At 43.2% G+C, this 14331-nt stretch overlaps 1 protein-coding gene across 4 annotated transcripts; it reads left to right on the plus strand.

Annotated features, from left to right (window-relative positions):
* The first annotated feature begins 553 nt into the window (after positions 1 to 553).
* Positions 554 to 4627, plus strand: LOC147893717 (pentatricopeptide repeat-containing protein At1g11290, chloroplastic-like). Of its 4 annotated transcripts, none has more exons than XM_087386590.1 (2): positions 554 to 2554; positions 2795 to 4627. In XM_087386590.1, the coding sequence occupies exons 1-2, from the start codon at positions 1633 to 1635 to the stop codon at positions 3577 to 3579; spliced, it is 1707 nt and encodes a 568-aa protein (XP_087242716.1). In that variant the 5' UTR covers positions 554 to 1632; the 3' UTR covers positions 3580 to 4627. The 4 variants fall into 4 exon arrangements, with proteins under 4 accessions (XP_087242716.1, XP_087242714.1, XP_087242712.1 ...); XM_087386588.1 differs by having other exon boundaries at positions 554 to 1230; positions 1420 to 4627; XM_087386586.1 differs by having other exon boundaries at positions 554 to 848; positions 1052 to 4627.
* The last annotated feature ends 9704 nt before the right edge of the window (positions 4628 to 14331 follow it).

Below are 14331 nucleotides of genomic sequence, written 5' to 3' on the forward strand. Positions count from 1 at the left end.
GTACCATCAAAGTGTCAGAATCAGAAATTCATTCGATGTCTCTAGAAGGAGCATGCTTGTCATGGTAGGTTTGAAAAAAAAAAAAAGTTGGTTTGAAAATCAAATAAAGCTTTCAACACAAGGGCATTTGGGGTTGTCGCATCTTTAAACATTTAGCCTAGCTTCGTACTTCAAATTTATTATTTTATTATTATTATTATTCCTCCTTACACCCCCCCCACCCCCATGCACGCACAACTAAGAAATGCCAATTGCATGTGGCCTATGCGGGGTTTCACAGTAGCTGCCCACCGATTTGTCGTCCGCTCGCAAATCAGTAAATGGTGTGTTGCTTAGTAAAAATGCATCCCCTCTGCCTTGCATCTTCAGACCCATGTGCCCGTTCGCCACGTGAGTCCAATGAACGACCGTGCCCGGGCCCCTCCAAATTTTTGTTCCGATTTCCATCGATTTTATTAGCACTCCCTCGCTAAGGGCAGGCTATAGTAACCGAAAACTTGCCATTTTAGGTACCCGTCTAAAGCAGACGTCCTAAAGTGTAGAAAAGCCCTCCACTGAGTCACGCCTTGCCCCTTGCCTCCCTCTCCTCCCGTCTCCCTCGTTCGAGAGATGTGAGAAGGAAAACCTGTTTTTTTAAATTTTGTTGGAGGGCGGTGCGCTCGGCACCCTGTGCCTCTTGTTATTTGGAGCCCTATTGTGAAAGCAGTCTTGGGTGGGGGACGCAGGTCTTGAGATCAATTTGGGGGCGGACAAAGAGTTTGGGGACGTGACACGTCCGCAGACATGGTGCCACCCCTATATGCTCACAAGCAACGGGTAGAGACGGAATAGAACATGGATATTGAAGGGTATAGCTTCATTTGCACGTTCTTGTTTCAATCCACGGTTAAGGCAACCACACTACAATCTTAAGCGTGAAGCAATGACCGTCAAAATGCCCAAAATGAAGAAGTAGAAGAGCTGCTTAATTTTATCAAAAGAATTGTATCAATCAAATGAATGAAACTCGGGCTGAATACGTTAATTTCTGCTGCAAGTGCTTCATGAACAGGCAGCAGACAACTTGTTCGAGTGACGAATTGTCCCCCTTAGTAATGGCTTCATGATATTTTAGCTTTCCCCACTGGATTGATCATCATACCCATTAAGGAGATGCTGAATATCGAGATAGCGTCAGGATGGTCGACTTGTGACCTGACAGGCCGCATGTAGCCCTGTCTGATTGCGCAGGTCTTCGCGCTCTACATCTTGTTTGCCAACGGTCTCAACAATCTTGTGCATGTCTTTGTCGTCGGCAATGGCTCGTCTAGACCTTCTCTGGCACAAGAGATGTTTAAAACCTAGAGTGCCATTAATTGTTTCTAAGCAGTTGTCTATTTTGCAGCTGGTAGATCTTTGGGTCTTTTCTGTTGATTGCAGGTGACGATGCATTCCTGAGCTTTCTGGTTGCGTGTTTCTAGAGGTTACATTGTCAAGTGCCTTCACATAGCTCCGTTGCTACTGATGCAGCCTTCACCCACGCGTTACAGAGGCCCTTGCTACATGTCTTCTCTCCTGTGAATTGTTGTCCGGCTGTGTCTTCTTTAATTCAGGAGGGCCACTTAAGGGAGACATTTTAGATTCTTGAATGTTATGATCCAGCAAGGCATTCCTGCCTCCATTGGCGTATATGCATCCCTTTTGAAAACATTTATCAGATTGAAAGCCATCACTGATGGTAAGCAACTTCATTCCCATATGATCACGAGTGGACTGGAATCGGAAATTTTATTATGGAGCATCCTCATTGACATGTATGCCAAATGTGGGAGTGTCTGGGATGCACGTTGTGTTTTTGATAGAATGGAGAACTGCAATGTACTTTCGTGGACTACAATCATTTCGGCTTACGTGAAGCAAGAACAATGCGAGGAGGCTGTTGATCTATTTCTAAAAATGCAACAGGCTAATGTGAAGCCAAACAAATTCACCTTTGTGTTTGTCGTTAAGGCATGTGCCAGCCTAGCAGCCATCGAACAAGGAAAGCAACTTCATGTATCTATTGTCAAAAGTGGCCTTGAGTCAGACGTGTTTCTAGGGAGCACACTTGTTGACATGTACATAAAATGCAGGTGCACAAAGGATGCACGCCAAGTGTTCAACAGAATTCATAATCGGGATGTGGCCTCCTGGAATACCATGATTAGAGGATATGTTCAGCAAGGGCTTGCCAAGGAGGCTCTTGCATTGTTTGAACAAATGAGGAGTGACTGTCTGAAGCCAAATAATGTTACATTTGTCAGCCTTTTGAAAGCATGTGCGAACCTGGCAACTCTGGAACAAGGCCAAGAGATCCACCGACATGTTACTTCCAGTGGATTTGAGTCAAACGTGTTTGTGGGGAGTACAATTGTTGACATGTACATCAAGTGCGGTAGCATAGACTATGCACGGAAAATGTTCAACAAAATGACCGAACGAGATGTGGTAGCATGGACTGCCATGATTGCAGGTTATGCTCAAGAAGAAGGTGGGAACGAGGCTTTAGCACTCTTTGAACAGATGCAGCACGAAGGTGTGAAGCCTAATAGCGTTACATTTGTTAACATTCTGAAAGCATGCGCCAGCCTGGCAGCCTTGGAAAGAGGGAAACAGGTGCATGCGGTTGTCATCTTAAGTGGCTTTGAAACTGATGTCTTTTTAGGAAGTACTCTTATAGACATGTATTCAAGGTGTGGGAAAATAGAATCTGCGTGGGAAGTGTTCAATGAACTGCCTGAAAGAAGTGTTGTATCTTGGAATGCCATGATTACAGGTTATTCACATCAAGGTTTTGGCACAAGAGCTTTGGAACTTTTTGAAGGAATGCAACAAGAAGGTGTGAAGCCGGACAGTGTTACGCTTGTCAGTGTCTTAAATGCATGTTCTGATTTGGCAGCTCTCGACAGGGGGAAACAGGTTCATATCTTTGCAAAGAAAATTGGCTACCGGTTGGATGCTTTTGTTGGGAATAGCCTTATTGACATGTATGCAAAATGCGGGAGTATAGTTGATGCTCGCAATGTGTTTAACATGATGTGCGACCTGGACATAGTATCATGGAATGCTTTGATTGGGGGGTATGCTCAACAAGGGCTTGGCAAGGAAGCTCTCACTGTCTTTGAGGAAATGCTTCTCACAGGTATGAAACCAGACAAGGTCACCTTTAGCTCCGTACTCTCTGCATGCAGCCATGGGGGCCTAGTGGAAGATGGCTGCTATCACTTCGCATGTATGAGTAAAGCTCATGGAGTCAATCCAACAGCTGAGCACTATGCCTGCATGGTTGACCTTCTTGGCCGAGCTGGGCTCTTGGATGAAGCAGAGGATTTTATTGACAAAATGCCCATTCAACCTACTGTTACTTTGTGGAAAGCATTGCTTAGTGCATGCAGAAGCCAAGGAAATGTAGATCTTGGAAGACGTGCTTTTTCACGTTTAGTTATCTGGGACTCAGCAGGTGCTGGGGCATATGTCGTGCTAATGAATATATATGCTAGAGCTGGCATGTTGGAGGAGGTATCAAAGTTAAGGGAAGAAATGAAGGCTGCACTGCGATAGAGGATCCTGGATGCAGCTGGATTGAGAATGATGAGGTTCTTTGTTCTTTTATGTGGATAAGCTCACCTACACATTAAGAATTTTGAGGTGGAGTTGAAAATATTATTGCTAATGTAAGAGCAAGCTAGATTCCTGACTCTGGCTTTGTTGTGAGATTTAGGAAACATGCAGAAGGAAGATATTCTTTATTGTCACAATGAGAAGGTTGCCATTGGGTTGGGACTCATCCTTACAGCCCCATGCTCTACAAAGAGTATGGGTCAGTATTCTTGTCCGAGAGCAACATTGGTTGAGGAGAAGGTGCCATATGAGGTCTCCACTAGGATCTACTTGTGTTTATAAACCAGCTTCTGGCTGAGGAAGATATTCTACTTAGTTTGTCTGGTGGCTGACGTAGGCCTTCCCATCAGACCACGGATGGAGCAGATGCGGAGAGATGGTACATACCTCTGTTGCCCAGTGGGAGAGCTGGAGATTATCGCACATCGCCTGAAGAAGATTTGCCCTGCGGTCCAGAGGATTTGGTAGGTCCTTCGTATTATTGTGAGGATGCGAATGGATCCATTGGAGTGTTCGCGTGGGGTATGTTGGCCTGGCTGATAGAGGTGACATGCTTGCTCCATAGAGATAATAGTCCCTGCCTTTTTGGTGGATGGGGACCATGTCACGAGCCAAGAGATCCAAGATTCAGTGCCTCTGTTTTGTTAAGACCTCGAGTTCTCACGAGAGGGCAATGTTTGGAAGACATGCGGCCAGCATCATTCCTTGGATGATCATGCGGCCAGCGTCATTCCTTGGAGCATCTGGGTGGCCACAGCATCATTCATTGGCCAGCATCATTCCTTGGAGCATCTGGGTGGCATGTTGCGGGAGAGACATGTTATCCGTAGAATGCCACCCTTGTTAATATTTGGTATGAAATCACTTACGGCTTGTGTGCCATATGGAAGTAAGGTACCAAGGGTGTTGGAAGAGATGAATCTCTAGCTCAAAGATCCAACTCAAGACACCATATAGATAGAATAACGACCTTGTATCAAAGATGAACCCTGACCACAAGTCATCTTATGTTAAAACTTTGTGAGGATACCATACCCACAATTTCACATCAATGCATGTGCACACAAGCAATATGAAGAACACTTTAAATCCGAAAAGATGACAAACAATAGTATAGGGAAATCTTGTGTATAGAGAGATAAAATCAAGTACAAAACTTGCATCATAGTAGGTCACTACTTTTGTGCGCTGTTGGTTATTCCTATTGTTGTACAACTCTCTCCAAAACAACGTGTGCCTCACAAACTTCGGTAGCTATTCATGGTTTAGCTCTTTTGCTCCCCCCTATGCACTCACTTGTGCTCTCCTACAAGCCATAAGTTTGCACCAAGTAGCTTGGTGCAAGTAGTGCCTTAGAAAGTTGAGGGAATGCTGTAGATTGAATTGGAGGATGAATTGGGTTCTCTTGTGAAACTGGGTAAACTCGACTACCGAAGTAACCCTCAGGTATCCAAGTAACCAGGCACCGCCAAGAAGAGCCATTGAGTGGCAGGGTAGGTGATTATTTGCAAGAATGGGTAAGTGGGGAGGCAAGTTACCAATGGAAGCCTAAGAGAATCACACAGCCGAGCGGGTGACTGACTTCCTTTTGTTTAAGTATCAAACCTGATGTAGGATGGGTGGACTTGGACATCAATTTTTGTTGGGTCCAACTGATGCTGCAAGTTTTGTGTTAGGAGCCAGTGTTTTAGTTGAGGCAAGAGAGGGATTGAGAGTTGATCCTTTTGCAACTAAGGCTGTTTGTATAGCAGGCTACGAGCCCTTCTATTGTGTAACAAGTTATCTTAGAACGTACTCTCTTCCCTCCATACGATTCTATCCACACTTGTGACTGACTCAAGTAGACACGCTCAATTTCCCACGTCCAAGTATCGATAGGACATTGAGTGTTAGGAATATAAGGAGTGCAAGAGAGGGCATCTTTGTGAGGTGAGCACCACTACGAGCACCAAGAGCAAAGCACTCACCAAGCACCAAGCTATCATCAGCCAGTAGAGAGAGAGGAAAAGTCTGTCAACATTTGGAGATCTTACTGGGGAAGAGTTGAGAAATTGAGTGGAAGACATGAGTGGAATAACGATCAGTAGTTGCTAGTCATGAGTGCAATCATCGCGATGATTGCATCAGCTCATGTTGCTGGGTAACGAGCTATGGGAGTTCTTGGAATAGCATGTTACTACAAGCGAGTAATTTGAGTGTCAGACGATGACTTGCAGCTTCTCAAGACCTGTGCATCGATAGGTGTCTGGATGGATGGGGCCATCGTCTACCCTGAGTCGTCGCCATCAGTCATCCATCCTGGCTCCGCGTTCAATTCTATGGTTCTGCCAACTTCTACGGCCTCGATGCAGGTGCTCTTCTCACGCAGCCGTGTATCGCTGACGACATTCAAAATGTGTCTCACACATTCCCAGCTTTGCAACCAAGATATGCCAAGGAGCGGCATACAAAGGGACCCTCGAAGTTGTCGCATGGTGAAGACTTCGAGCATTCTTCTACGGAGAGTCGGGATTGGAGTTCGTCTAAGGACTCGGCTATGAGCCGAGCTATGAGCGCGGCCATCGACCAATTGAGCGAGCACCAAGTCCTGAGGCGAGGCATTCCTTGGATCGAGAGTATCACATTGCAAAAGATGAGCTACGGCATCGATGAAGAAGGGTACACTCTCCTTCAAACCCAAGAAGGCAAAACAAGAGATGTGTATATCCAGAACCAATGAAAAGTGGTGTGACAAACCTATGACACGTGGTCGTGCCATAGGCACACCAAGGAGGAGTATACAGCCAAATACTCTCATGCGTGTACCAAGTTCAAGCACGATCGCTCGGAGTGTGGGTACGCCAACAAACACACAACGAACGTCAATTAGGTTGCTCAAGAAAAGAAGAGCACCTACACAGGCCCAAACAAGGACAAGGAAGAGGTAGAGGCCACGATGACAGAGGTCAGTGCCAAGACTGAGGCCCACCGAGGGTAAGATGCTTTTCAACTAGGACAAGTAGTCCTCACAAAGGTGTTAAAAGCAGTTGAAATTAATGCAAGCACTCAGTCTCTGGGGACTAGTGACTAGCGTTGAAAAGCAATGCCTTCAACCTGTGATATTAATTGGAAGGAATAGATCTATGTGGTGTCCAAATTGGCCAAGGGATTGCAAGATAAGTCTTCTGCAATCGAGCTCCTAATTGAAACAACCTAGTTTCAAAGACAATTGTTGAGCTGAAAGAAGATTCATCAAGCACATTAGACCCTGAACTAAGACAAGATGGCGCACCAAGTCCTGAGGTCACTAAAGCTTGGGAGACATTCCAAAATATGAAGGTAATATTAATTATGGCTAAACTTCTACAGTAGACTCCTCAATGTCGGGAAGTTTTGCCAAGCGGCTTAATCTTAGGATACAGGAGAATACACTGATGGTTGATTCCTTGGTCACCATTCCAGTGATTGACACTCCCATGGTAGACAAGGTAGTCCCAGTAATCATGGCAAAGATAAAGAAACATTTTTTTTTGAGAGTCATTGTGGATGGTCGATCAGAAGTGAGCTTCATTCCATAGACTTTGGTAAAGAGATGAAGCTAAATATTTAAAGTCCTCTAGTTTCGAGTATGTTGATAGGATGGGTAGAGCAATGAAGAAATTGCCTTTATAGCACTAAAGATACGCCACATTTCATATAGAACCTGAGCATACACACACATAGCTTATAAACCACAAGATTTGAGAACTCTGAAGCAAGAAGGTAATCTAATCATCAAATCACACAATAGTGAAGAAAAGCTGCAAAACTTGTAGAACCCCCATAGGATCAGATAGGAAGTTCCCTACTACTCAAACTAAACAACAGCTACCCACAGAACCTTTGAACATGTCTCTACTACACTGTTAATCTTGTAAATCAATTTGCCATCACGTGTCCACGCATTGGCTCCTCAACTCTCTAGAAAACTTTCCAAACTCTTGCTTCTCAGTGCATGAAAGCTCTAGCTTCTAAGCTAGCAACCTGATGTACCTACGGAAAGCTCTTAGTAGCACTAAGACACTCTTTTAAACAAAATCCAAAATCTCAACACTAGACTCAGCGCAAGAACAAGAATCCTTAGACCACAAAACATATCAAACTCTCTTCCTGCATGTGTGTACACAAGCCCACAACAGCACTTAGAAACTTGAGCCAATAACCAGTGCAATATGTCTCCATCACCTGCCAATCCTTTTGTAGAAATGATAACTTTTTATACATAAGTCAGATTGATGCACTATAAAAAGTTAAAAATTATGGCTCTCAATTGGCTCTACAGCTTGCTTTAGGAAGCACATTAATATTCTATGTATAGCTCTAGATATGATCTATGCATTGCTCGCCTATTTGTGAAGACTGTAGCTATGAAGCAACTCTCACGGCTCTCTTGTGCAAGGTTTCTCATTCAAAAATAGCCTTTAGGCCTCCCAAATCATCCCGTCACTCTAAAACATGACTTCCTCATCTTTTGGGACCCTTAAATCCCTCCAAAAGCAGCACTTCATGCAAAAAACTACCTCAAATCTATTTTTAGCTAACATGCACCCAAAATGTCTCCAGGTGACTCACAAGACCAGAGTGTAACTAGCTGATCCTCTAGACGCCATGCAACCACTAAATTTTTCATAAATACTCCAATAGAGTGCACTCGCCTTCTAGTCCTTCTCTCCGTCTCCATCGTCCTCATCACTTGTACTAAGTTGCTAGTTCTCTAGATTCACAAGAAGAAATCTGTGGGCAGGCCAGCTATCTGTGTGAGTAGCCATGAGCAATTCTTCATCACTTCCTACAGTTAGGATCTCTCACAAAATCTATTAGAAAAATCATGATTGTTTACAAAAGCAAAGGCCAGATTCACAATCAGAAGTCTATGGGCAAGGTAGTTATCCGCCGTGAGTAGCCATGAGCACTTCATCATCACTTCCTGCAAAATCAAGGTCTCTCATAAAATCATATTAGAAAAATCATGAATGTTTACAAAATCAAAACCAAACATTTTCATGGGTTCTCTATTGCTACTTCCTCGATTCTATGCCTAGAGCTCATCCATCTCAGCCTAAATTTGAGCCTAGTAGTGCTATTCTCACCTACCTACTGGTGGCACTTCTAGATGTGATATATACAACATATGTGATTTGTATAGTCATTTCTCAGGCTCCAAAAATTGCCCCATCAATGTATAGCAAATTAGAGATTGGTGGAACCCAAAGGCATGCTTTTTAATGTTGTGATTACAGTTGGATGAGTCCACTACATAGTAAGTCTATGTGGGGGTTAAAGGCCACTGTGCCTTTACCTCAGTTATGTACAATACTCAAACACACACACACACATATATATGGATGAGATAGAAGATTAGGGTGTTCTGCACCCACCAAACGAGTGTCCACTCTCTCTTGTGTGCTCTCCTCCTCTCAACATTTTCCATTCCACTTTCGTTGTTGAGATCTCTCAATTGCTATCGAGCGCGGGTGTTCTAGCTGAGCCAAGGTGTGTGCATGGAGCCCGAAGTCTGCTGTTGTAGCTTTATGGGAGGAAGGAGAAGCTATGTTGGGTGACTTCACCTGCGTCCTGGTGTGCAGAGACCTTGCAAAAACCTTTCAAAAGTTCTCTAAGTGGTTTTGGAAGATCCTAGAGTGGTTTTGCAAGCCTATAGGTATTGGAAGCAAAGAAACGTTTTTTGAGAGGAAATATGAAATTTCCTTATGGTGGCCATTTTTTCCTTGTGTGAACCTCGTGGGTGTTTATACTCTGTATTTTGGACCAGCCTGGGTCATTCTGTGAGCATTTTGGAGACTTTGAGAGCGTTTTGAAGCCATTTTGTAAGTCCTCTTGATGCTATCTTTTGTGAACCATGAGCTTGAGTCTAGCTACCATTTCTAAAGGTCTTCCCCCTCCATCTAGCTTCCAAGACGCTTGAGAGAAGTAGCACGAGCAAGAAAAACTTGCTAGAAGCAATCATTGCACCTTTGGCTTTTAGAGTTGGAAAATTCAGAAGGGCTCTATGGTTTTGGTAAGGGGTGACAAGTGTGGGACATTGTATCCCTTACATGTATCAGGGGTGTCTGATCACATTGTTTCAATAACCGAGAAGCCAAGTACTTCTTTGTGTCATTGTCAGTTGGGGCACCATATGAGCCAAAATGGAATGAAACTCTTATGCTATTTGGGTTATGTACCGCAATGGAGTTTTTCTGACTTTGAATTTTGTGAGCATTGTCTCTATGGGAAGCATACTAAATCAGCCATAAAAGAAGGTAAAAGAAAGAGCTTGAAATACTTGATTTGATGCATTCATACATATGTAGTCCCATGCCTACCCGATCATTAGGCAAGGCTGAATACTGTGTGACATTCATTGATGATGCAACTAGGAAAGTGTGGGCTTATGTGATAGATCGAAGAACGATGTGTTCCAGGTATTTCAGAAATGGTTGGATTTGGTTGAAAATCAGTCACGTAGAATGCTGCAACTAGGAAAGTGCGGGCTTATATGATAAATCAAAGAGCGATGTGTTCCAGGTATTTCATAAATGGTTGGATTTGGTTGAAAATTAGTCAGATAGAATGCTTAAATGCCTACAGACTAACAATGGTGGGGAGTATCTCTCTCATGATTTTTAGTAATACAAGTGGGATCACAAGAGGGAGCTCATGTCCCCTCATACTTTAGAGCAAAATCCAGTATGCAATCAGAGATTAATTCACTCATGAAAAATAAGACTTGGGACTTGGTTTCTTTGCCACATGCAAAGAAAACATTGCCATGTAAATGGGTCTACAAGATAAAGGTCACATGTGATGATGTGTCTAAGTATAAGGCACGTTTGGTTGTGGACTTTGATAAGACCTTCTCTCCAGTTGTGAAGATGACCACACTTAGATGCATACTTGGACTTGTGAGAGGAGAGGATATTCCAAATGGATGTCAAGACAACTTTCTTGCATGGGGATCTGCATGAGGAAATTTACATGGTACAGCTGGAAGGATCCGCACAAAAGGGAAAAGAGAATCTAGTTTGCAAACTAAAAAAGAGTCTCTATGGCCATAACCAAGCGCCTAGAGAATGGTATCAAAAGTTTGATGCTTTCATTCACTCCCAAGGTTTCAGAAGAAGTGAGATTGATCACTGCCTCTACACTAAAAGGGCTAAGGATAATAGCTTGATACTCCTGGCACTTTATGTGGATGATATGCTATTGGCTAGCAAGAACACTTATAAGCTGAATGCATTGAAGGCCAAGTTGCATGAGGCCTTTGACATGAAGGATTTGGGACCTGCAGATCATATTCTTGGTATGCGCATCACACGTAAGAGTAGGAAACTCCTTTGGATTTCACAGAATGAGTATGTTACAAAAGTGTTGTAGCATTTCAATATGGAGGGGGGGGGAATATGTAAGTACTCCATTTCCTCCATATGTGAAATTGAGTCAGGAAGATAGTACCAAATCAGATGAGGAGAGGGCCATGATGGCCAAGGTTCCTTATGCATCAGTGGTTGGGAGTCTTATGTATGCTATGATAGCTACTAGAATGGACATTGCATTTGCAGTGGCAGTTGTTAGCCGGTATATGGCTGACTTAGGAAAGAGGCATTGGGAGGTAGTTAAGTGCATCATGTATGCTATGATAGCTACTAGACCAGACATTGCCAAGGCGCTGGCATATGGCTAATCCATATGGTATATGGCTAATCTAGGAAAGAGGCATTGCCAAGGCCTGGCTGAGTTGGTGGAAGCTGAAAAAGAAGAGTTTCTGCAGAACAATGGCACCTCAGCCCCAGCCCCATCCCCAACCCCAACCCTAGCTCCACAGCCTCAGCCCCCTTTGTTTTGCTAACTCCTCCTCCTCCCTTCTCAGCTCCTCCTATGTCACCTCTCCCTACTGCTGTGGGAACAAGTGTCATTGCTACGTCAGTGGATCTGATCATGCCTTCTCATGTGCATCCCTTCAAGAGACCAACCTCGTGCGCAGATCCTTCCAGTGACTCATACAAGGTTTGTCGAGAAGCACTTAATGCTGAAGAGTTCAAGGAAAGAATGTGCAATCATGTTGCTCCTCCACCAGCTTCTGTGGTTACTCTTACAGCTCCTAATCCCTCTCTGTCTCAACTCTTGCTGAAGTCAAAGAAGAATTGGAATAGATGTTTAGCTTACAAGCATGCCATCTTCATGGATCGGATCATGTTCTGGGGTATCTCTAAGGACTACGCGTTTGAACTCATGCCTCTATGTTTTGATAGTATGCTTGCATATCACAGAAAGCTTTTCTGTCGATAACGCGCAGTTGTATATAAATTTTTTGATAATATAATATAACCCTCATTTTTGGAAAAAAATGAAAAAGAAAAAGGAAAGAGGCATTGGGATGCAGTTAAGTGCATCATGAGGTACATGAAGGGTACCAAGAAGATGTGCATCTGCTTTGGCAAAGGAGAGATACGTGTACTTGGGTACACAGATTCAAACTATGTAGGGCATGTGGATAGCATGAGATCCACTTCTAGTTATGTGTTCACCTTTGCAAGTGGTGCATTCTCATGGATGTCTCACACATAGAAGTGTGTTGCTTTGTCTACCATAGATTCCAAGTATGTTGCAGCCATAGAGGGTTACAAGGAGGCTATATGGCTTGATTGGCTAGTAGGAGATTTGGGGATTCATAAACCTTATCAGCAAACAATGGTTGAGAAAGAGAAGAAAGAGTGCCTACCATGTGGGTGGCATATAAGGTTGCCACATGGGCATCATATATAGCCTAGCCAAGAGCTTGTGGATAAGGTCAAAGGGCTAGGGTGTGTCATCCCATTCTTTCAAAAACGTAGTAGAAGGACATTCGGAACATGGAGCACAATCCATGGAGAACAAATTCAAGCAATGCTACAAGAATTATATAATGTTTCTACAATGAAGGTTGCCTTGATGTACAATATAGAATATCCAAATTATGGATACACAATAGAAGAAACAATCAAACTTTGATTGATAGATATTTTTGAGTCCTCTGAAGCCTCATCAGCCCTTTTGGGGAGAACGATGGATAGTGAGAAAGGAACCAATAGATAAAAGTCTTCTGACACAACATCACTTGCTATTGTGCACACAATCGTATAGTCTGATCGAAAATTCGATGCACACACAAAAAATTTCTTTGTGTCACACGGCATGGTTCCAGGGTGGTCACACATTTGTCACGAACAGAGAGTGTCATATTAAATTCTAAATTTCTCACTCATTTTAGATTAAATGCTATTGAAACTTTGTAAGTGGTCTCTTTCCATTATGTAGAGCTTAACTTGATTTATTGGTAATTTTTTGAATGATTTATCTAATTATAAATAATTATTTATAATAAATAAAGTCATAAAATACATGCATTTTAGTAGCACACCACATTTTTTTAGTATTTTGAATAATTAAGCAAATCCAATTCGGTGGAAGGTTAGTAGGCACATAAGGGTGTGTGGTTGAATCATCAAATCCCAAATCCAACGGTTAGATTTAGGAAGATTGAAGTTTAATTTTTACTTTTACTCCTTAGAGGATAAGAATAATAAAAATAAATCTAGTAATTCTCAAATATGACCAAACATTTCAAAAATGTCAATATTTTTAGTCCTCTGCATGATGAATAAGAGGAAAAAATTTTGGTTAAATTTGAGTAAGGGAAACGTACGATATGGCCTCCAATAATGAAATCTCCCTTTTGTGGGGGAAAAAGGGCCACCCAAGCCTAATACCAAGACAAGGTAGGCTTGGTATTAGGCTTGGTGAGGTAGGCTAGGAGCATCACCGACCCTAGTGGCAAGCCTTTGGAGTCTGCATGCTACCCATGCGGAAGGCTGAGTCATCAAAACCATGCCACGTTGTTAGACCACGTGGTGCCATCTCACCAAGGAGATGTGACATCACTCCTTGCCACGTCACCTTACATTGCCACACGTGCTGCCACATGTGCCACCTCATCATTCCACATCATGAGCCATGTGATCACACAATGCCACCTTGGCATACCTCCTCAACCTTGCCACGTCACCAATCCCTCCACCTCAATTTGCCATCTCAATGTACCACCTCATGAATGCCAACTCATCATGCCACATCACCTTTCAATGTCATGGAAGAGACTATATTACTACATCATGACCATGCATGGTGCCACATCAGCCAGATGTATACACATGATGATGTGCGAGGCATACAATACCTCGATCGAGGTATATGACCGAGGACACCTAGGGATACCTCGATCGAGGTATATGACCTGCGTGAGGCATACAATACCTCGATCGAGGTATATAACCGAGGACACCTAGGGATACCTCGATCGAGGTTTATACATGCGTAATGCATTGAATACCTCGATCGAGGTATATGGTCTGATCGAGGTATATGATCTGGGCTCTGGGCATAGCAGACCTCGATCGAGGTATTTGAAGGTACAAAACTTAGCCAATTAGTTTCAATCTTAGCACCAAAACTTAGCCAATTAGTTTCAATCTTAGCACCTCTCCACCAATAATAATGAAGAGCAATCTAAGAGCAATCTAGTGGATGAGTTGAGGCTCTCTATAAGACACCATGCTTTGGTACATTTCACCCATTCTTAGCCATTCTTGCCTCCTCATCACTTTGTCACACCTTCCATCCTACTTTCATTGAGAATGG

This window comes from Dipteris shenzhenensis, chromosome 15 (genome assembly GCF_047967505.1).
Source record: "Dipteris shenzhenensis isolate YYH24624 ecotype China chromosome 15, Dip_SZ_1.0, whole genome shotgun sequence".
Classification (NCBI taxonomy): domain Eukaryota; kingdom Viridiplantae; phylum Streptophyta; class Polypodiopsida; order Gleicheniales; family Dipteridaceae; genus Dipteris; species Dipteris shenzhenensis.

Coding starts and splice junctions, on each gene's coding strand:
- LOC147893717 (XM_087386588.1), top strand. CDS start 1,633: ATGATCCAGCAAGGCATTCCTGCCTCCATTGGCGTATATGCATCCCTT.